The sequence below is a fragment of the Triturus cristatus genome, chromosome 2_1 (genome assembly GCF_964204655.1).
Source record: "Triturus cristatus chromosome 2_1, aTriCri1.1, whole genome shotgun sequence".
NCBI classification, from domain to species: Eukaryota; Metazoa; Chordata; class Amphibia; order Caudata; family Salamandridae; genus Triturus; species Triturus cristatus.
Window position 1 is genome coordinate 507,421,075 of NC_140581.1, and position 20,995 is coordinate 507,442,069.

The 20,995-nt window shown below is 44.2% G+C and overlaps 1 protein-coding gene across 1 annotated transcript in view; it reads right to left on the minus strand.

The window, feature by feature from the left end:
* ANKRD34B (ankyrin repeat domain 34B) overlaps positions 1-10,780 on the minus strand; it is a 230,402-nt gene extending 219,622 nt beyond the window's left edge. Inside the window, exon 1 of the mRNA XM_085640748.1 lies at positions 10,686-10,780. Within this exon, the coding sequence (XP_085496874.1) occupies positions 10,686-10,697 (12 nt within the window). The 5' untranslated portion in view covers positions 10,698-10,780. The remainder of the gene's footprint in view (positions 1-10,685) is intronic.
* Between the last annotated feature and the right edge of the window lie 10,215 nt (positions 10,781-20,995).

Genomic DNA, 20,995 nt, shown 5'->3' on the forward strand with positions numbered 1-20,995 from the left:
GAGGTGCGTTTCCCTATTTCTATGTTCTATGTGTCTAAGGGAGGTGTTTTCCCCTATACGGAGGTGTTTTCCCCTATTACAGTATTTGGAGTTTCATAGGGAGGTGCGTTTCCCTATTTCTATGTTCTATGTATCTAAGGGAGGTGTTTTCCCCTATAGGGAGGTGTTTCCCCTATTACAATATTCAGAGTATCATAGGGAGGTGTATTTCCCCTATTACAAGTTCAGTGAGTCTTTGGGAGGTGTTTTCCCCTATAGGGAGGTGTTTTTCCCCTATTACAGTGTTCAGGGTATCATAGGGAGGTGTTTTTCCCCTATTACAGTGTTCAGAGTATCATAGGGAGGTGTATTTTCCCTATTATAGTGGTCAGAGCATCATAGGGAGGTGTATTTTCCCTATTACAAGTTCATTGAGTCTTTGGGAGGTGTTTTTTTTTGTTCTGTATGTCTTAGGGAGGGGTATTCCTCTGTGGGGAGGTGTGTTTACCCTATTATTGTTAATTTGTTGGTGGTGAGTACCCATCTAATTAGTTTCCCTAGGGAGGGGGATGGGGCTCATTGTATTTTCTTGCGAGTATTTTCTAATTTGGGTGCCTTATGTATTTTCAATTGCTTGTTGTATCTCTTTATGAAGTCTTTCAAGAGGTGTATTTTTGTTTATGCAAGCGAAGTTATTTTGTGCTATCTTGATTCAATGCATATCTTTTGCTTGTTTTTCTAAGGAAGGGAGATGTGCTATAATCTATTGTTGTTGTTGTACATCTTCCTCATTGCTGTCCTGTTCCTTGCTGCTCAGCCATGAGTGATGTCACTTGGAATGTTGAGTGTGGGGGACTGGAGGAGTTGGCAGTTGGTGGAGATGGGCTGAGCAGCAGGGAGGCTGCTCCTGGTGGGGCTTTACAGGGGCTTTACAGGGGCCTAGCTGAGGCCTTACATGAGATCTACATGGACTTTATGGCTAACCAATAAACCTATAACTTGTTCTACGTAACCTGTCTACGAGACATCTTTGATTATTACAATCCATTATTGCTTTCAAACCCATTTCTACCATTAACTGGAAGAAGGTTGAAAGCACAAAACATAGCAAAAATAGGCTATGACCCAGTAAAATGCCAAAACTGTGTAAAAAAATGTTGTTTTTCTGACAAAAGTCAGTTAGTCCCTGAAAGCTGGGAAAATGGTGATTTTAGCCCCACAAACCCTTTGTTGATACCGTTTTCAGGGGGGAAAAAGATGCTTTCATTTGCAGCACTTTTTCCCCATTTTCACCACACAAAAAAACAAATTTAGCTGTATTTTGGCTAATTTCTGGGTCCCCTCCAGGGGAATCCACAAAACCTGGGTACCTTTAGAATCCCCATGATGTTGGAAGAAAAGGAAGCAAATTTGGTGTGGGTACCTCATGTGGTCAGAAAGTTACAGGGGCCTAGCAGCGAAGCGCTTAAAGGAAGTGAAAAATCTGCTGGGTTTATGCAGATGGAATATGAAAGATATTTCTACCTCAGCACGTGTGGTATGAAGCCAAACTTAAAACATTTGCAAAGCTCCAATTAACATTGTTATCGGAATAATTAAGCTAAGTTCTTTTAAACATTGATAAAAAGGCTACATTTTTTATCAAAGCCCTAAACAATAGGACGATAAAAATGGTTCTGTACAACAAGTTCTAGATAAATATATGCTCAACAGTTTTTAATGCACTATCACAAAAACAACATTAAAAAAATGTAAAGCAAAATAGAAACAAAAATTACACTAAGTGACACACGCACAATTAATAATATCCAACTGTTAATTCCAGCGTTCCTAGTGTAAGACTAGCTAAATCTAAAAATGTAACCACACATGATCATAATTTTCCAGTAGGACCACTCAAAAATAGAAAGAAGTATGGCAAGTAGTAACGGTAGTTGTTTAAATATCAGTCTCCAATAAATTCTTCGAGTAGCAATAAAGCTGGTGAAAAAAAATAGGTACTTGTAATAGGTTCCTCGTTAATAAAACATAGTCTGAAACTATATTTTATGCTATGGTAAACCTATGTGCCATAGATTACTTTAGCAGCATAATGTAAGCAAAAACATATATATTTTTTGCTGCATCTGTGGATTTACTACTGCAGCTTAAGAGAATCATAGGTCGGATGAAGTATTAAAGAACTAGAGCTAAATCCATTACCAAAGTGTACAGACTTATGGCATTTTAACAATCTTTTTAAACAGCTCTATACATAGCAACTACTTCTACCAGGTGTTTCCCAAGATGTAGTAAGTGGCAACAAGCTGGTCAACAAATTCATATAATATCCTGCCTGATCAGAAGAAATGTCATCCACTAGTCCACTCAATTTAGCAGATCATAATTTAAATGGGTACATTAACGAAGACGCATGAGTGAATGCATATAGGCACTCATTTCTATATGAAATGCTTTCGCACCAACTATTGCCTTACTGCACTTAGAACGTAAAGTGGAAATCTGAGAGATACAGTAAAGACCATGTGCAAACTTCACTCATTTGCTTTAACATTTCTCTGGCATTCCAGTTTCTCTTCCTTCAAAATATGGAGTTTTGGGAGCCATAAATCTTAATTTTAATTTTTTTAAATTTGCATTCAGATGTTTTTTCTAAATACGTGCTATGCTAACAGTAATCACTGGCTAACAACAGGAGCTTGATCTACAAGTATCAAATCATAAGCATGAACTAATGTTGACCTGTGTAGAGGCTAGATTTGGAGGGAAACAATGTACTGATTTCCGTTCACCAAACATGTCAGTAATATAAGCATTAGAAAGGATATAGTTAAGAAAAAACCCTGCCTCAAACCAATGCCAGAATGAAATTTGCAAGAATCCTTCCCGTCTTTACCTATTTGCAGCTTTCTCTCACTTCTATGGTGAAAATTTGTCAGTAATGAAATTTTATCAAGTCTTAACAACTACAACTTCTCCGATTAGCTCCCTCTTTCCAGCTTATCAAATACATTTGAGACATTTCCGTAACTCACATAAAAGCCACATGACTTTATCTTTGTAATTTGTGGACAAAAGCTGCAAAGTCACAATACAGTCACATGTGCTAAGTCCTGCACTAAAGCCAACTTGTTCTCAATTCAAACATTAGTTAAAACATTATTTTCCATTATCCAAGCATATAACTTTTTTAGTGCATAATTAGCAAATACTTTGCCTTTGATGTCTAATAATGATATTACGGGACAATTCTCTGCTTCTCTTCTTGATCCTTTCTATTCTAAGGACGTGTGACACCTCAGCTCCGCATGGCTCCCACTAGAGCACAGGAGCTCTTTAACTTGTAGCACTTTCAACACTATGGAAACACTGATCAGATTATGGTTGAGGTTGGCCACAAATCGAGGGGAGTTTGACGATACATCGGAAGAAGAGGGGGCTATTTGGACACGGCTGAGATTGGGGCAGCTTAAACTGCTACATAGAGCCTACTGCACCCGGACTGTGATAATGAACAGGCAGGCCGTGATGCAAGTGGGCGATTTCTTCCACATCCTATGGTTGTGCCCCGCATAAAGTGTGTTCTGGTGCCAGATCAGCAACTGCCTTACCACTATAACTGCGATCTCACTGGAGCTGGGAGCTAAGACCATGCTACTGGGAAAATGGTACGCGAAAGCACCTCAGAGGCATATCTAAATTTTCTATGACCTAAGACTGATGATTGCATGTCAAAATATTGCCAGAATGTGGGGTAAGCCTGAAGCTATGATCAAAGGTGCGTATTTGCTAAGCAATTTGTTTACAATGGTAGGGGCTGTTTAACATTTGAAACACGCAGGGGAAGGGGACAATAGGATGCAAATTAGTCCCTCCTGCATTGCATTGCCTACGCTCTAGAGGAAGCAAAAGACACATAATTGATGGACGGAATGCAGAACAAATCAAAACATTCACCCCAGTCAAGAGATCTGGGTTAAATCCTTCATTCTTTTGCTCACCATGCCAACCCAGTTTAGACCTGGCCATATGCAAATCAGTCTTGACCCTGTGCCTCATGGGAACAGTCCAGCCCGAACTGCCAAGCAGGTCCTCCCTGGACCGGAAACAAGCATCCTAGGACCAGTTTCGGGGTTTCACCCTCCTTCAGCCAGGATAGCTTGATTCCAGTGGCACAGTCAGCCCAGGACCCACGTCTGGGCATACCTGGCGCACTTAGGGCGAGAAAGCAAAAGACACATCATTGATGGACGGAATGCAGAACAAATTAAAACATTCACCCCCAGTCAAAAAAACTATGGATTTAGGCCCAGATCTCTGTACTGGAGTGAATTGACATTGTTCTGCATAGTCGCCCCGAGTGGGAAGGGTATGCTCAGACGTGGGTCCTGTGCTCTCCATGCCACTGGAATCAAGCTACCCTGGCTGAAGAGGGGTGAAACCCCAAAACCGGTCCTAGGATGCTTGTTTCCAGTCCAGGGAGGACCTTGCTTGGTAGTTCGGGCTGGACTGTTCCCAAGAGGCACAGGGTCAAGACTGATTTGCATATGGCCGGGCTCAAGCTGGGACGGCATGGTGAGCAAAAAAACGATGGATTTAGGCCCAGATCTCTGTACTGGGGTGAATGTATGACATTGTTCTGCATTCTGTCCATCAACTGTTGCTTTTGCATACGCTCTAGAGGAGGCAGAAAGATACAGCTCGATAATCAATAGCACCAGGTGAGAGAGAAATATTTCTCTGGACTGAGCCAAGAAGTGATTGAAAAAGTTTCAAGCCAAGGGCTAAAAGAGGCTCATTAACACCACAATTGGTGGAGCAGGTGGAACCGGAGCCCACTGGACGTATGTGGGGAAATGATAGGCCAGTTTAGACAGCTGCACTGACAAACCCAGATCTAAAAATCTAGGCCCCTGGTATGAGATACAATGATATGCCCTAGAGGGGAGAAGGCAGTCTGCTTTTCTTTCTATTGCCCCTTCCGCCACCCCTTGTTTTCCTCCTCTCTCCGATGGCTTTGATTAATCGCTTGCTGCCTACTGTGTAGCATGCTTGGAGAGCCACAAAGACTATGAAGTTGTCCAATCAATTGCACAGAATTGTTGATACTTTATATACTTTAACTGCAACAGAACATTGTAAAGATTCATATCTTTTGAGATCTAGGTAGGTATTGCAGCCTTAAATAATCAGATGCATCTTAATTGTTCATTTGTTGGTTGAAAACTTTAAAAAAAACATAGAAAATGTTTTTCCTCCATATATTTTAACTCCTATTTATAAGTGCTTTTCAAAGAGCTACAGAGGATTGAGATGCCCTTTCGGTGTAAATATATTGTTCTTAGATAGCTTGCCAGTCAGTTATTTGGGTGATATTTAGGACCATAGTTGACGTTATACAAAACATAAGGAGTACTGTTCCCAAACTTTATATTCCTTTATTCATAAGACTGAAAATCCCTTTATTAAAGCTTTTGAAAAGTCAATATTTCCTAAAAAGGCTCCTGGAGAGGGTTTCTTAAATAGAGGAGTAATGGAATGCTCTTTTAGATTGTTAGGGACGACCCTATACTGGAGGTAGGCATGGTGATGCTAGTGGTATCATTTGCTAAAGTTGGTGCAACTCTTTTTAATCAGTGCTGCTAGACAGGGGTCTGATTGAGAAGTGAGGAGCTTATTACTCAAAGGATGCAAAGGAGATACATCATGTCGAGTTACGAGTACCATAGGTGGGTCTGGCATATCTCCAAACTTGTTCTTTCTCTTTCATTCACGAATGGTGCTTAATTTATCAATGAAAAACAGCCAGGGCGATTGCATTTTCCATACAAGTTTCATTTTTTTTATATATGTCCCCGAAATGACATTCTAGTTATCAGGAGCAACTTCAATTTGTTTTAATGCTTTTTTACCGCTTAAGATGTGTTTTCGCATCCCTTTCGATATACCGAGATGTAACTAGATATGCGTGTGAACCTGACACCCAACTCATTTCCAGGCGAATCCCTTTTGGTTAATGGTTAATACATCTATTGTGAACCAGTTATCTGCAGCTTGCTATCAGTCGATACTTTTCATGTTTAGCCTGCAGGCTTGCAGCTCAGCGTGGCCGTCATTGATTGTCTGTTGTGGTGAATCTTCTCCTCTTAGGTGGCGCTGACAGAGGCCGCTCTAATTATGATGGAGTTTTATGCGTTACATAACAAGATGTGGGTTATAAAAAATCACATATCGTCTATACTTATAGACATTATATGTTACGAGTAAATAGTGGGTAGAAACAAAGTCAGGATATAAAACATAACACAGTGATTGTGGTTGTCTGCACTAACAAGACTTTATTACTTTCCAAAAGAACACTTCTTTGCAATCTTAGAATAACAGCACATTGAGAAAAAAAACAGTACCAATCTAAACCCATGACTTAAAATGTGAATGTAGCTCCTCGATATCGGGAAATAGATCCCTGTGCTACATTAGAAGGATTGCAATTTATGAACTGGAAGAAACAAAATAATCTCAGTGTCAAAAGCAGTAACCCACTTACCTATTTGCCTAAAATACAAATCTGTGAACTGCATCTTGCACCATGTGCTTTGCAGAGGGAGGTTCATTAACACTTTATGCCACTTTATAAGTCAAATCTGTGACCGGACAAAACACAGATCTCTCCCAGAACTGCTATTATAATCCACTCAAATTTGCTGGGCCTACAAAGATCTCTTCAGCAGGTGTCTTAATGCTGTAAAATGTTTTCATATGCAGCCCCTTTGTGGCCAATTGTTTAAGCTAGAACTGATTTACTATCCTGTATACGTTGACTGTCAGACTCTGCTTATCAAACTCCACCCCTTTCCTCTGCCACACCTTGGCCCCCAATTTATGGGTTCACGAGCAATTTTGTCCAGTTCCAGCACTGCTGACAGCCATTCTACGGAAAGCTTGAAATATAGTGGAAGTTCAATAACCAGTGCATTAGACCAGGTCTAAGGGTTGCACATTGTAACAACTGTTTGCTAGACTCAGACCACTGATTGTCCATTTCTCAATGACTTTCCGCTTGCGAATTTGGGCTGTTTCACATTTCACTCTAGAGGCATTACGTAGCACCTACCAAACGACCACCATCAGCATATACTTTGAATCTATGTAAATCTTTATAGCGCCAAGAAGCCTCTGATGTACCTCCACACTTTATAAATTGCAAATACATATCAGGATCACCACTTTCCACGAAGCATATGCCGACAGTCTGTATCTTGGGCCTTTTATTCCTTGGCTCAACACTTAACTTACTTTTTGTAACTTATGTCCTTATCACCAAATCAAGTACTTAAGTCCCTCGTTCATTCCTAACACAGAACTACCATCTTTCTAGAGCAATTGAAATGAAAGAAGTAAAGATTGTGTTATAATTTTTTTTACTCTTCTTGATTACTTTAATATTTGTTTCAATACAGCGACAAAGATTCCAGAGGAATATCGATTCAGTGTCAGTGAATTTTTGAAGCACATACTTTTATACACAGTACACTAAAACTCTTGGAACCCCTTTAAATAAATGACATGCATTATTGACTTATATGGATTATTGCAAGGTTGCATTATTAACAATACCCTTGGTCAAAATTCCGAATGTTGGGGCATATCCACTAAACATGTGTCAGGAAGGCACTAAAACACACTTCTCCCTCCATAACCGCCAACAGCAATGAGAATGGCGGACCTGGCTGAGCCCGATTTACATCAGGTGCCATCTGTCTAAGAGTTTGGACATATATGTCAGATGGAACGACCTTGCTCTGTATATTTGTTCACATCTCTAATGAAAAGTTGTTAACACCTGTTACCTTCAGACACTCCCTCTTTTCCATTTTGAATATGCCTTTTTCTGCACAGAATAACTCCGAATTAAGTCAAAAGGACTGTGTGCATGGTAGGGAATGGACAAAAGGCGGCCTACGTTGGCCAAGGCAGGTTGACCGGGTTTTTTGTCGTATGGTAAGCCTGGTGTATTGTTTGCATGAACTGCAGTAAATATTTGAGTGCATACGCCGGAGATCCTTCTCTAGGAACCAACAGACCCTGCCTAAGCACTAATCATTGCTTTTGGGCATAATTCACTAGTTTCAGTCAATGTGGCCCTCCTTCTTTTGATCATTTCAGTAAAACACTCACTACTCTAGACCCACCTTCACCCCAAAGCAAATCCAATGCGCATCTTCTGTGAAAAGCCCATTACATTTTCAGTATAGGATGTTAAAAAGGTGGAGGGGTTCAAGCAAAGCATCCAGCTTTAGGCAGGTAACACTACACGGTACAGTAATGGCCGCGTTCTTCCACAGTTCGCCAAGAGTCCGTCTATTACGCTGCGGCAAGATTCTTTATACGGAGAGGTAAAATGTTCTGTTATTTGAGCCCATCTGTGCTTGACTAGCTCATGTAAAACGCTATATGTATGCCAGATTATCGTTACGTTTAATACTTTAGATTCTGGTTAAGTTTGTGGAACAAGTTGAGGAATATCATAAAAATACTCAGTGCCTTGGTAGTCCAAAGGTGATAATTCATATGTATTCTATATATATAGACCTACTCTGTGTGTGGTGTCGGCTGGGATGTTTTATTTCAGCAGATGGACTGTGGGGCTGATCCACGGCCGGAGCCACAGTCAAGCGAGGAAGGCGGCGGGCATCCTTATCTCTTGCTCATCTTCACTCTAACCTGTTTGTAGAGACAGGGCTTCCAATTATGCTGCCTTATGGCTCATTACAATTCACAAAGATGTGTGCTATGATATCAGGGTCGAAGGCAACTGTAGGGAGATTATTTCTGCATCAAATAACAAGGCAAAAACAACTGTTTAACTCTTCTGGCTGAAATGTAAGCTGAAGTCTTCTAGCCTGAAAAGACAGTTTTGATCAGGTTTGAAACAGTAACAAGGAATCCAAACCTAGTTGATTTAAAAAGTTTTAAAACCATACATACTGACGGGAAATGGCCTTTACACCATGGGCTGAGTCACTCGTGCCGTTTCCCCGCAAGCATAACCATGCTTGCCTGAACCACACATCTGCCTTACCCACGTATATGCATGGTTAAGGCAGATAGCGCTCTAGTGTCACGTTTGGGGAGGGGGGGCAGTTTTTAGGGGTGGGAGTAGGTTTTAGGGTTCAGGGTGGGTGGTTGGGGCAGTCTTTTTAAAAGGGGGCAGGGTTTTATGGATCAGGGCTGGGGGGAGATTCAGTGTAGTTTTAAGGGCTGGGTTAGTGGGGAGTTTTCAGGGGTGGGAATCGGATTTAGGACTCAGGGCGGGTGGGTTGGGGTAGTTTTATTTAAGGGGGCAGGGTTTTAGTGCTCAGGGCTGGGGAAGGGGTAGGGGCAGATTTAAGGGCGGGGTAGGTTTTAGGCCTCAGTGAGGGGGAGCGAGGTACAGAGTGGGACAAACACAAGATAGATAGGCTGGGACAAAGAACGCTTTTGAATAAGAAGCAAGCAAATGAGAGTAGCAATAAAGATAAGCAACAGGAAGCAATGGGCACGCTGTGAACCCCTGTAAACTCTTGGTAATCCCACAATAGGTCTTTTGCAACCAGACAGCTGTGCTTTCTAGTAGGGACGACCTAAACCCCATCTCAGTAAGTTGCAAATAAATTCATTAAACCCATTGAACCTTAAACTCAATTCAAATGAACTCACAGTAAATATTTGTACAAAATGCTAAAATGAAATTTACCAATTCTAAACATGGGAGGGTAGACGAAATCTACAAAGCCCAAGCTTAAAAAATGGTTAAAATTAGTTTTCACATTCTACAAAGAAAGCCAACACTGGCGTTTCGTCAGGAATGATAAAGCAACATCTATATACAACTTTATATTGCTCAAACAAAATAAAGTGGCAACTCGTAAGCCCGTAAGCCTGCCTTTATGAATACTTGACACAGCCATTGAGAGCACTCTTCCACCAATATCAAACACAAGCAAAGAATGTGCGTGAGTGAGCTCTCCTGTAACTGCATAATTAACAATCACAAGAGAAGTGCCAAAATCAGCTGAAGGCATTAGAGTGAATTTTAATTTAAGGTGTATAAATCTGACTAATATCCATGGATATAATTCTTGTATTTACCGGTTCCCTAATTCTATATGGGTCTCTAATATTCTCTGCTTTTTAAAGAAAGAAATCATGAAAATCTGTATCAAAAGACTTTACCGGAACCATTAAAGTTAGCTCCTCTTTGAATTGTGAAAGTGGTAGTTATTCCAAGCCATAGCCGTTACTAGAACTTAGAATGAGGTCTCCAGAAAGGAGTAGCTTGAGATCTCTTTTAGGGTCATCAAATTATACTTAATTTTAGGGACACGCCTTGCTGATCTATCTAAGCCAGGATCCAGGACTATTTTGAAATAGATGCTTAAAACATTCTCACTCGCTGCATGGCAACCAAAATCATTACCTCCTCCACCCTTTCGCTTGTCTCCATTACGCAATGAGGCTCCTGTGCCTCGTAGACACGCCTCCTACCACTATACAAATATACCTCCCTCTGAACACCTCCTGTTCTTTTGTGTCTGAAGGGTGGGCGCTGTGTGCTCGCTCACAGGAACTGCATGCCAGACATAAGAGATTACTAATTTCCCATGCAGATGTATAAATCCAGAACAGTGTGATTAATGAGGCAGGGAAACATGCTGAGAACTCACCTGAGAACTCATCCCTGCCGAAGAGGTGAGTTTGCAAGTTTTCCAATGGCTTGTAAGATCATTTAGGTTGAGTTGACCATTAACTGATCAAGTGTCCTTTCGGCCCACAGTAAAGACAGAATCCGAATTTCCTTCACAACTGGTCTGCTTTTTATAGCCCAAAAGTAAGCATAGGAAGTATAACATAATTGCAATGTGACTTGGCACTGGTCGTCTTTTTATAGCCCTAAAGTAACACAGGAAGTATAGCATCGGAAGTAAACCTGTGGAAAGAAACAGGAAATTATAAGCTACCATTTTACCTGTGGCAATTCAAAACTGAAGAGTTGTAAGAGGAGACCTTAACTAGAGAAAGAAAATCTGGCATGGACTACCGAACTACCTGGCCCTAATCTCCCATGCCTGCAGCACCATAGAGATGCTGCAGGCAACAAAATCCTCATGGCATGCAATTTTAGTGAAAGTTGCCACCTGGAAGCAAACTCACGCAGGACACAAACCATGCCAATCTGCACTGTTCCAAACCAAAAAGATGCCGTGAGCTAGCGCTGTTCAAAAACAAAGCAATAGTGCCTTTAATGGCACCAGAAGATTACCAAATGCTAAAATCTGCCCTCACATGTAGGAGGTGGCAACTATAGAAACATAGGGGCATATTTACAAGGATTGCTGCTAAACAGTTTTCACGCTGCTTAGTGGCAGTTTTTTTACCACTCCCGATCGCTAAATCCTTATGCTATGATTGCGACGTATTTACAATACGTTGCTAGATGGCGTTAGGATCAGCTAGCGGCCTGGAAAATTGTTGCCAACACTAGCGTCAAGGTGAAAGAAAAATACACGTTAGTGTGAAAAAAGTGACGGGCGGCCAATTTGCGGCAAAAAAATTCAAATTTACGCTAGTCAGCCCAACGTCACTTTTCAGGGTTTAGTGGCATAAAGAGCTTGAAATTCACCTCTAAGGGGAAAAAAAAAACGTAATGCAGAATGGAGCAGCCAAGACCAAGTTCAGCACTGGTCAACAAACACCTCAACAGACAGGATGACCAGTCAGAGTCCCAGGGGAAGAGGAAATGCAGATTCAGGGCCTCATTTATGAAAAGTGGCACATCGCTGGGGAAAAACAGTGATTCGTCACTTTTCCTTACGCCATCCTTGTGAAACCATGGATGGGCCGTATTTACAACAATACCTGCAGCCCTGCGTTCTTCCCTGTCCTGGTGCTAAGTGCAGCTGCCTAGCACCAACACAGGCACCCTTGCACCAGAGTGCAAGGGTGTGCCAATGCAGGTACTCTTGCAACATAGTGGAATGATTGTTTATATGCAGGAAGGTGTCCCTTCCTCATCTACAGGCTCCCCAGCCACCGCTTACCCTTCACCAATGCAATTGTAGACCTCATCGCACCCCAGGCTCTCGCATCCACCGATTACATCCTACTTAGAGACCTCAATTTCCACCTGGACAACCCCAGTGACCACCAGAACACTGCTCCCTACTGGAGAACTTTTACGACATCGGACATAAGCAGCTAGTCACTGCACTGATCCACACAGCCGAATACACGCTCGACCCCACTTTTTCCACCTGCAGGAACTTCACTTACAGCTACACCACTGAACTCCTTTGGACGGACCACCACTGTGTACATCTTGCCTTTGCCAAGCCCACCGCACACCATAGCCCTCATCACCCCCCACCCCCTCGGAGCTGGAACTAGGTCACCGGAGAACATCTCGTTGACTTCTTTAGCACAACCACTCCGCCAACACCAACAGATGCCAACACTGCACCGCGCAACCTTTACCGATGGAGCTCCAACTGCGCCAACACTCTGGCACCATACGAGAAGACACCAGGCAAGCAACACTCCAAGAAAGCCAGCTGGTTCACTCCCGCCCTCCACGAGTTCAGCCGCACCTCCCGACAACTCAAGAAGAGATGGAGGAACAACAAAACCCCGGAAACCCACGAACCTTCAAATCCGCTGCCAACTCACACACCCATCTCCTCAAAACCACAAAGAAAATGGCCCCCTAAGCCGAATCAACGCCAATGCACACAACAGCAAATAAATCTTCGCCATCATCAAGGAGTTTGTCAGGCCCAACAGTGAGACTACAGACATCCCACCCTCTCAAGACCTCTGCAACAAACTCAGCACCTTCTTCCACCACAAGATATGTCAGCTTTAACACCCAAGACTCTGCCACTACTCCCTCCACCACCGCAAGCAACCACGACGCACCCCGACAGATCATGCGCAACTGGACTCCGCTCAACACAGATGACACACTCAAGACTATGAGGAGCATCCACCCAGGAGCCCCATCGGATCCCTGCCAGTACCACATCTTCCATAGATCAGCTGCCTCCATTGCCCCCCAGCTTTGCCGCACCGTCAATTGCTCCATCGGAACCGCCACCTTCCCTGACGACTGGAAACATGCCGAGATCAACGCCCTGCTGAAGAAACCATTTGCCGACCTGAGAGACCTCATGGCAGGAATACAGATACTGCGCATTACTGCCTTTTCTTTTGACAAAGGGCAGAGCAGCAAGATTCCTTGTGGCGCTGTCCTGCGCCAAAACCTCATAAATGAGTCCCTTATTATACAAGTGTGTTAGCCTGTGCTTAACTTGGTCCTGGTTGCTCCATTCTCCATTCCAATATTTTTATTTTTCTTAGAGGTGTATTTGTAAGCTCTTTTTGCCATTAGATGCTGAAAAGTGACGTTGGGCTGCCTAGCATGAATTGTTTTGCCGCTAATAGGCTGGTCATCACTTTTTTCACGCTAAGTTGTATTTTTCTATAGCCTCAACTCTAGTGTTAGCATAATTTTTCCCAGCCGCTAGCTGATCCTAACGCCACGTAGCAACATATTGTTAATACGTCGCAAACATGTTGTGTGGCTAGCATTTGACAGGAGAGGGGAAACTGAGTGATTTGTTAGTGGAAAGGATCGGTTATCTTTTCATATTCTGCGTTAAAAAAAAGTATTAAAGCAGCAGGGGAAATAAATTAACCTATAGGCTTATTTAATAATAGAAGTCTGACCAGCAACATCCCAGGTGGTTATTTAGTGACATGACCAAATGGCAGGGTGGGTGTCATTCATAAGAAGGATAAGTCATAAAGTAGCAGTTGCATAGCATTTTTCACATGTGGCTGGACATAGGACACTACCTCAATCTGGTAGTGTGAGGTAGTATCCTGTTAAGTACTATTTGCATAACATTTTCCATAAGTGGCTAGACAAAGGCACTACCTCATTCTCGCACAATAGGAAATCTGGTTTCTGAGCTAAGGGATAAAAAGGCTGCAGTCTTGATGTGGCTGTAATTAAGCTCCCATCAGGGTATACTCTTTTCTGTGAAGGGTTTCTGGCCCATCCTTGGGAGCTTGCTTAAAGCAGCAAGTATGTGTGGTTTCTACATAGGAGCGTAGGGGCAGTGACCCTCTGCGTGCAAGCTATTACATCCGATAACACGTATTTCCTATTAATTGCAAATGGATTCCTGTTCTTCTTTACGGTGGGGCTACCATGGAACTGTCTCTTCTGCCAGACAGTAGGCATACCATACTCTTGGGCGTGGTTTATTGCAGTAACCAGCTGCAGCTGTATAACTCAATACGCATGCCAGGTTGACCAGTATTTTGCTGGTGGCCAGCCCCACATGTGTAGTTCAGGTGTTGCTCATATGAATCTACCTTGACAAATCAAAAGACAATAGGCATTTGGTAAAACAGGAACAGTTGTTTTTTATATAAACCCTTCAGCCGGGAGCACAGTTTCAGATGCGGGTCTAAGGACTGTCTCAAAGTACAATCAAATCGAACGTGTCTTAATACAGTTTTTGGGTGCCAAAAAAGTGCTTCAGATGAACCTTTATTGGTAAAATAAAAATGTGGTGCTTGTCTGTGGAGCCATAAATAAGGTCCCTGATAACAAATGCAGGTGGGCCTCAAACTTACGTGGACACAATGGGGGTCAGTGGGTAACATGTCCAGATGTCTGGCCTGAGGGGTGTGTGATCACTGTGTGTGCTGTGTCCTGATTGGCTCTGTGTTCCTAACTTTATGTGGCATCTGACTTTGTGATGTTTTGGGAAGGGGATGAATAAGACGAGAGTTCCAAAGGTAAAGCAAAAACAAACAGCATGCTATTGGAACAATTAAAAGCCAAAGGGCCCGATTCACAAAGAGCCTCCGCAGTTCTAGTGAAGACTCCGCACTCATAGCGGAATGTTTTGTGGAGATTCTGCCACGAGTGCGGAGACCCTGTCACAACTGTACAGCCTCAGCCATGACTGCGCGGGCTCTTTGTGAATCGAGCCTAAAATGTGCTTTGGTAAATTGGGACCCAGACACCCTTTGCAATTATTTCGCAATGAACTTCAGACAGGTAAAAATGGATAGTTCATTCTGGGCTTTACCTTTGTGCGTTGACTGTTTTTTACTGGTGAGAAACCTTTAGCGAGGCAGGCTGGAAGAATTGACACACAAGGTTGGATAGATCGTTTGGGTGTTCAATTTGTTGCCATAAAGTACTGACAAAATAGCTCTGAGCATGAAAAATGCTAAATTGGAGCCATCTAGATCAGATTGTTCTTCCTGTTAGGCGACCAGCTTCCTTTGCTCAAGTATCTTCTGCCTTCTCCGACCACAGGTGATGGATTACACAGGGACAAGCAAACTTCCGCGGTAGGATTTGGTCCTCTACATCCTTTCAGGTAAGGAAACAGCTAGTGCCACTATTTCCTTGGAGCAACCTTCTGGTCTTAGAGGTTCAAGGCACCGGCAATTCTTTCTAAAGCCCTCAATTAGGAAGACAGTACTTTTCTCAGTACAGCAAGCTGAGATGGATTCTTTTCTTCATCTGTATCAGGCAGTTATTTCTTGAGAGTGTGTCAAGCAAGGCATGTTGAAGCTATTGGTGAGCGCCTTTCAAAGAATACGACCAAAACGCTGGTCTTTCATCTCCATATTTTACAGTAGTGTGACTACATTCCTGTCCTAGACATATGTTTCCTGGTAAAAAGCTATGCTTTAGTGCCCTTCACCACAGAAACCATTAAATAAGAGTCTCACTCTCCACTCTAACCTTGGCATACCCAGTTACTCTACCCAAGTACAAATTATATCTCCACTCCCAGATCCCCACCTGATCCTGCCTGCTTGCTGTGCTTGGCTCCAGGTGCATGTTCTTGTTTCCCAAGCTCAAAGGGGAAGAGCTTTCCAAAGATTGTTTTGACTAAGCAGGCCTAGGGATTCAAATGTATTCCCCATCATGGCCATTGTGCAGCTTTCCACTGCTTTGCCCTGTGCTGGCTCTGGTTGTAAATAGTGACATGGAACTCCCTCCCCATCCACCTACGGCTGACCCAGGACCATCTCTGCTTCAGGAAGCAACTCAAGACCTGGCTTTTCAAACAGTAACGGACCCCTCCCCCCCAGCGCCTTGAGACCCCAGCGGGTGAGTAGCGCGCTTTATAAATTGTTTGATTGATTGATTGAGAGTGAAACATGTTTAGATGCCGTTTGTTGAGCACTTCACTATGCTTTGGCGGAGTATTTGTAGTATTTCCAACTAGAAGGAGAACAATGGGTAAGACGGGAATATGCTCGCCAGTACTGTTCTCAGACTGGATCGAACAATACTGAATTAATATTTAATACATTGAGAACATGACCTTCAACCTTGCTGCCCTGCTTAAAGCACGTTGTATTTTAAGGGTAAAGTGAAAATGTTTTTTCCTTTATTGCTACAGCCCTCTACTGCCCTTTGTACAACTGCGGAAATCCTTTGCAGACACACAGGTGATTCATAAATGTGAACGCTGTGGCAAATTACATTTTTTTTACACTTTTAAACAGAGCATATGTAGCTGGGCCCCTTTAGGCGACTCCAACCTTGGTATAGGTCAACCCCAGATATCGAGAGATAAGCAGTATGGAAAACTCGGAAAATGGATTAAGCATTCTTACAGGCACCATCAGAAGCACCGGAAAGGCTGTAGGTAAAAGAGATACAGGGGCATATTATCAAGGGTGTAATCGCCGCTTTTTCGGCACATAGCGCCGAAAAAGTGGCGATTTTTCTATCACTCTATCAACAAGGACACGCTAGCAAGCGTTAGCGCGTGTTTCCTTGTTACTTTCCATGTCAGTGATCAATATCGCTAATGACATGCAAAGTAGGCGTTCCCGTCCATAACTCCATGTCAATTCACGCTGACACGGCTTCGCGCTATTTACAATTCTGCGGTACAAAAGGGGGTGGCGATGGACGGAGCATCAGAACCAATCAGACACTCACACCCAGTCAACAGATCTGGGTTTGATCCATCACCGTTCTTTAGCCCACTCTGCCACCCCAGTTCAGACATGGCCATATGCAAATCAGTCTGACCCTGTGCCTCATGGGAACAGTCCAGCCCGAACTGCCAAGCCATGCCTTCCCTGGACCGGAAACAAGCTTCCTAGGACCGGTTTCTGGCATTTCAGCCGTCTTCAGCCAGGCTTGCTTGAATCCAGTGGCAAAGTGAGCAAGGGACTCACGTCTGAGCATTCCCTGCCAACTTATGGCGAACAAAGCGGTACAAAAGGGGGTGGCGATGGACGGAGCATCAGAACCAATCAGACACTCACACCCAGTCAACAGATCTGGGTTTGATCCATCACCGTTCTTTAGCCCACTCTGCCACCCCAGTTCAGACATGGCCATATGCAAATCAGTCTGACCCTGTGCCTCATGGGAACAGTCCAGCCCGAACTGCCAAGCCATGCCTTCCCTGGACCGGAAACCAGCTTCCTAGGACCGGTTTCTGGCATTTCAGCCGTCTTCAGCCAGGCTTGCTTGAATCCAGTGGTAAAGTGAGCAAGGGACTCACGTCTGAGCATTCCCTGCCAACTTATGGCGAACAAAGCGGTACAAAAGGGGGTGGCGATGGACACTGGATACAAGCAAGCCTGGCTGATGACGGCTGAAATGCCAGAAACCGGTCCTAGGAAGCTTGTTTCCGGTCCAGGGAAGGCATGGCTTGGCAGTTCGGGCTGGACTGTTCCCATGAGGCACAGGGTCAGACTGATTTGCATATGGCCATGTCTGAACTGGGGCGGCAGAGTGGGCTAAAGAACGGTGATGGATCAAACCCAGATCTGTTGACTGGGTGTGAGTGTTTGATTGGTTCTGATGCTCCGTCCATCACCACCCCCTTTTGTATCGCTTTGTTCGCCATAAGTTGGCAGGGTATGCTCAGACGTGAGTCCCTTGCTCACTTTGCCACTGGATACAAGCAAGCCTGGCTGATGACGGCTGAAATGCCAGAAACCGGTCCTAGGAAACTTGTTTCCGGTCCAGGGAAGGCATGGCTTGGCAGTTCGGGCTGGACTGTTCCCATGAGGCACAGGGTCAGACTGATTTGCATATGGCCATGTCTGAACTGGGGCGGCAGAGTGGGCTAAAGAACGGTGATGGATCAAACCCAGATCTGTTGACTGGGTGTGAGTGTTTGATTGGTTCTGATGCTCCGTCCATCACCACCCCCTTTTGTATCGCTTTGTTCGCCATAAGTTGGCAGGGTATGCTCAGACGTGAGTCCCTTGCTCACTTTGCCACTGGATACAAGCAAGCCTGGCTGATGACGGCTGAAATGCCAGAAACCGGTCCTAGGAAGCTTGTTTCCGGTTCAGGGAAGGCATGGCTTGGCAGTTCGGGCTGGACTGTTCCCATGAGGCACAGGGTCAGACTGATTTGCATATGGCCATGTCTGAACTGGGGCGGCAGAGTGGGCTAAAGAACGGTGATGGATCAAACCCAGATCTGTTGACTGGGTGTGAGTGTTTGATTGGTTCTGATGCTCCGTCCATCACCACCCCCTTTTGTATCATTTACAATTCTGCAGCAGACCCGCGAAGCGATAAAAAAAAACGAGCTAACCGCGGTTATCGCTGGAATTTAACATCTGCTTTTTATTTGACTCAGCTATACTTATAATGGGAGGTGGATTGTATGTTTAGGTCCACACTCCCCTATCAGCAAGCAGCCCCATAGCGCTGTGAAATCTTCGCTGCATTTCACACGCTATTTCTCATTTCCGTCCTCTATCGCTGGAATTACATCGCCTGTTAGCAAAGCGTTGATAATACGCCGCTAAAACCGCGATGTATTCCGGCGATAAACAGACACGTGCTAAGTGCGCTTAGCGATGTTTAACGCTATTCATTGATAATATTCCCCACAGAATTTCAGCTGGCGCAAATTCATGCACATTGCTATATTGTTCCTAGTGATTACTGAAATCTTTTCCATACAGATTGCTACTCAGACTCAGGATGAATGCGTTGCTTGCAGGCCTTCCTTCATCAGCTGCAGGTGTTTTAGTGGTGGCTTTTTTGCCTTTTGATGTGCCCCTATAAAAGTAGTATTTGATGCTTATAACAAATACCTAATGGGCCATCTAAGCACATCCCTTTCAACCTACTATGTGAACATTTTGAAAATTTGGACTATAACTTAATTCCTAACATGTGTAATGATGCTGCCACCTCAAAATTCCCGTATGAGGCAGTGACCACCTTCTTTTCTGATGACATTGCTCGAATAAAATAGGTCACGAACATTAAAAAATCTGCCTCCTGGTATTCCAAGGATTTGTGTATTGAAAGAGCTATGAATCACCAAGGTGAAAATAAACTGGCAAAATTCATGTGACCTTTTCTGTTATCCTACGCTTTCTACCTAAGCCAGTTACAGTGCAAAGCACCACATATTTAGGCTACTGTGGCTAAAGCTTAGGATGAGTTGCACACTGCCATTAACTATTGCATGAATTTCCTTTGATCCTTAGCTATACCTTCTTCTAGAGCCCAGAAAATCAATCTCTGCTTTTTAGGTCTCGCCTTGCTATCGCATAAGCGATCGCAAAGTGAGACTATTGTAAGGGCCTTTTAAAAGTGCTCCCAAAAAGCGGATTGCATGGCTAGCACGCTCACAATCACGCGCATCGTGCCGCCATGCAATCCGTTTGGCATCGCACTTCAAAGGGTCCGCTCCCCCACCTGGAATGCGCTCCCCCGCCCCCGCCAAGCGCGCGCGCCACGCTCCGCCGGGCTTGTCTTGTTAATTAAAGTATGTTTGTCTTGGAACTGTACAAGTGTGAACTCTGCACTTTTCGTCATTGCTAGCTCGTCTCTTCTTTTTTTCCCAGTGACTTCTTGCTCGTGTCTGCATTGTGTACTGCCGTGTGCTTTGATTTCCACTGGTGCTGCTACATTCCAACAATGGGGTGAATAATTCAGGCCAGGAGGCCCCTGCAACTTGTTTCCCTTGCTTGCATTCCGTCACTTGGCGTCATTGCTACCCACAACCATCTACGGTTTGGAATCCGTGCTCTGACTAGCAACAATGCTCGAATGGCCATGCTAATGGTGTTCTCACTTGTACAATGTTCTAGTGAGAAGCCTGGAGACAGCTGTCCATCACAGACAAGTCACAGGGCGGTGTGATCCTCGGCACAACCCTCGGACCGGTGCGGCGCAGAGGGGAGGCGAGGGCTTCAACACCCGCCGGGACGGCGTCTACTCTGCAGGGACACACAAACACACACACCGGGGAGCTGTGCAAACATCCAAACCACAGAACGTGCTGTACGCACTTGAGGTGATTGTCGACACCGAACAATCTATCTCAGCCTATTTTAAATATAGAGTGAATGGGGCACATGCCTGGCTGCTGAGACTTCTGATCCTCTGCACCCCAGCCCTTTCTCTCAGAGACAGAGCAGCATGTGCAGTATCGACCCTTCACATGCCCCGGACATTATTACCCTTGTTTTAGTGGTCCTGCGGACTGCCGTCTGCTGAGGATCAAAAGCGCTCTGCCCTAAAATGAGTGCCGTGGTTGGGGATTTGGGCACAATTAGGCTGAGAGAGCAGAGGGGTGCCAACATCTCTGGAAGGTCAACACAGTGTGTCAGTTGCTGTCAGCTGCTAGCTTCCTCTGCTCTCGCACTCGGTGGGAGAAGCAACAAGCATTGTGCATGTGCGCATAGACACTTGTGCGCAATAACTTTCATTTTCAGTGCCCACCCTTAAATGCGCAGGCACATGCGTTCACAAGCTTGCACCTTTTCATGCAAATTCATGATTGTGCGATGCTTTCAGGCAGATCTGCTTGGGAAATCGCGGATGTCGAAATCGGAGCTGCGGTGAGAGATTGTGCCATGTGCAGTCAGCACTGACGTGAGACTCCCCTGAGTCACAGAGACTGATTAAAAGCAAGATTATGCCCAGAGTGAGAGATTCC